General features: G+C 38.5%; 1 protein-coding gene across 1 annotated transcript in view; it reads left to right on the top strand.

The window, feature by feature from the left end:
- The window catches only part of LOC122255604 (uncharacterized), a 9,993-nt gene that overhangs the window by 7,009 nt on the left and 484 nt on the right, over window positions 1-2,500 (top strand). The window contains exons 4-9 of the mRNA XM_086537268.1: window positions 342-464; window positions 1,147-1,198; window positions 1,313-1,437; window positions 1,609-1,717; window positions 2,142-2,253; window positions 2,469-2,500. The exon at window positions 2,469-2,500 is cut by the window's right edge and continues 94 nt beyond it. Coding sequence (XP_086393394.1) covers window positions 342-464; window positions 1,147-1,198; window positions 1,313-1,437; window positions 1,609-1,717; window positions 2,142-2,253; window positions 2,469-2,500 — 553 coding nt within the window. The remainder of the gene's footprint in view (window positions 1-341; window positions 465-1,146; window positions 1,199-1,312; window positions 1,438-1,608; window positions 1,718-2,141; window positions 2,254-2,468) is intronic.

Raw genomic sequence — 2,500 nt, 5'->3', positions numbered from 1 at the left:
TTTTTTATAATGAATGTACAAGGAATTCATGGACAAAAAAGTTTTAGTAGAGCTCTCTCTCTCTCTCTCTCTCTCTCTCTCTCTCTCTCTCTCTCTCTCTCTCTCTCTCTCTCTCTCTCTCTCTCTCTCTCTCTCTCTCTCTCTCTCTCTCTCCCTCCCTCCCTCCCTCCCTCCCTCCCTCCCTCTCCCTCTCCCTCTCCCTCTCTCCCTCCGCAAACTAAAAGAAAGAAAGAAAAGACTGGTCGAGAAAGATTCAAATGACTCACAACCTCCGTCCACAACAGCGGATACTGTGTGTTCATCCATAATTAATTAATGGCTTCTATTGCGTTTTATTTCAGCTGTGGACCTTCAACAGATCGCCCTGCAGCAGCTCATCCGTCTACTGCAGCGGATGTCGCAGTTATGACAGCTTCTGCAGCAGTGATCAGTGTGCGAGAACTGTGGACGCTAAAGTCTGTCGGGTGAGGTCTCGTTTCTTTGTCTTGTTGAACAAATCTTCGTGTGTCCTTTTATGGGATGTGTTTTTCATACGCATATGATGACCACGAGTATGCATGCGCTTGTAGCTTTTTACAACCTCAAATGCAAGTGCGCGTATGTATATACTTATAAATATACATATATATACACTGTGTTTGTATGTGTGATCATCATCAGCGTTTAATTGTTCACCACCAATATTTATTCTTTTTTGTTCCAGTGACATTAACGAAAAAATATAGAAATTAATAGTTTGGGTGAGATGATACACCCTTGTTGCCCTTATTTACTCGGCTTTGTGCTATCTTTTACCGAATTAAGGCTTCCTTGTAACCCTTGTATTTTAATGACTTTATTACGATCATTATACGAAGTCAATCTCTTCCTATGTTCCTTCACAAGCAAATTAATTACTTTGAGAGCACATTTATTATGTGATATACTGTCGACTTTAATTGCATTTACACTCGTCTCTTTGTATGTAAGGACTCCAACTTCACTAAATATTCGTGGGCTCTATGCATAAAGGTTAATTTACCCCCCCCCCCCTGATTTCAGACTTATATACAGGGGATCCAATGGGTCGGCTTATGATTATCTACATACCTGTTCGAGTGTATGCTTATCCACTCACTCAGTATCAATACGTCTTTTTTCTAACAGATGGTGCAGCAGAGGATGTTGCATATCGAAGAAGATAAGGGGATGACTCTCTGTAAGTTGATAAAACAGTACATGCCTCAACTTTTCCTGTTACTATAATATACTGAACTCATAAATAAATGAAACTGAAGGTTTAGGTCATTAGTAACCATCGTTATTACTCCAGCTGATGATGCTGTGGCCTTGATGACATCTGTGGTGAACTCAACGCTCAGTCAGAAGTACCCGGAGTGCCCTATGCTATATACGCGCGTCGGTGGTAAATGCTTGGCATTCTTTTCCCTCGCCAAGGTAAGGAAGTTACGTGTTGGCAAATTGACTCGTAATCCAAACTGAGTAACGGGAATCTGATGATAATTTTACTAGTGGAGTAGTAACTATGAAGGAGGATAATAACCTTTCTCTTTTCTCAAGAACACATGCCATGGAGCCAGAGTAAAAGGTATCATTTCTTTCCTCTAGGTTCCCTGGCCAGAAGCTAGGCAGTTCTGTAAATCCATTTATGGTGACCTGGTGACCTTCAAGAACTTACAAGATTTCGGACATGTGATTGAGTACCTAAAGGAGACTTGTGAGTTGGTGTATTATGGAATGTTACAGTATATATATATATATATATATATATATATATATATATATATATATATATTATATATATATATATATATATATATATATATATATATATATATATATCTCAATTTCTGATAAAAAGGTTTGTTCTTTGTGAAAATTATATACAAGCTATGCAGATATGCATTTGCACCTCATTTTGTATGGAATATGCAAATCAAGTAACCCGTTTTTGTTGATGGAACAAAACACTTTATGGAAAATTATAAATTATTTGTCAGTAATTTCTAGTTCTTCAGCAATATAATACAAAGAGAGAACTGTGGCACAAACTAGGTTCAAAGTGAAAGGTAAAACTGATGATCAGTATGGTACAGAAGATAAAACAAACTAATGATTAACATGCTATGTTGCTATTCCAGTAATAACAAGCGACTTCTGGATTGGAGGGAGGTACGATATGGATGTAAACGCTTGGGCTTGGGCCATTGACGACACTCCCATGCCTCTAGGCTCTCCCTATTGGGCTGAGAGGTGAGAAAAGAGGCCAGACTCCATAAAAGAATATATTATCAAAAGACCTCAAAAATATATTAAACCATATTAGACTTCAAATAGAACTGGTCTTTAGAGTGTTCTCTTCGGCAAGATCGGACTCTGGATAGCCAAATCTCTTGAAAATTATGTGTTAAAGACCTGAAATCACCCTAATGTTCCAAACCTAACTATCTCGTCTCAAATGTCATCAGGTACAGCAGCTCGTGTGTTCCCCGGTCACCTC

Source organism: Penaeus japonicus, unplaced genomic scaffold, assembly GCF_977035675.1.
Source record: "Penaeus japonicus unplaced genomic scaffold, GWHDUDI00000001_assembly GWHDUDI00000005, whole genome shotgun sequence".
In the NCBI taxonomy this organism is placed as follows: domain Eukaryota; kingdom Metazoa; phylum Arthropoda; class Malacostraca; order Decapoda; family Penaeidae; genus Penaeus; species Penaeus japonicus.
This window is presented reverse-complemented; position numbering and strand designations above follow the sequence as displayed.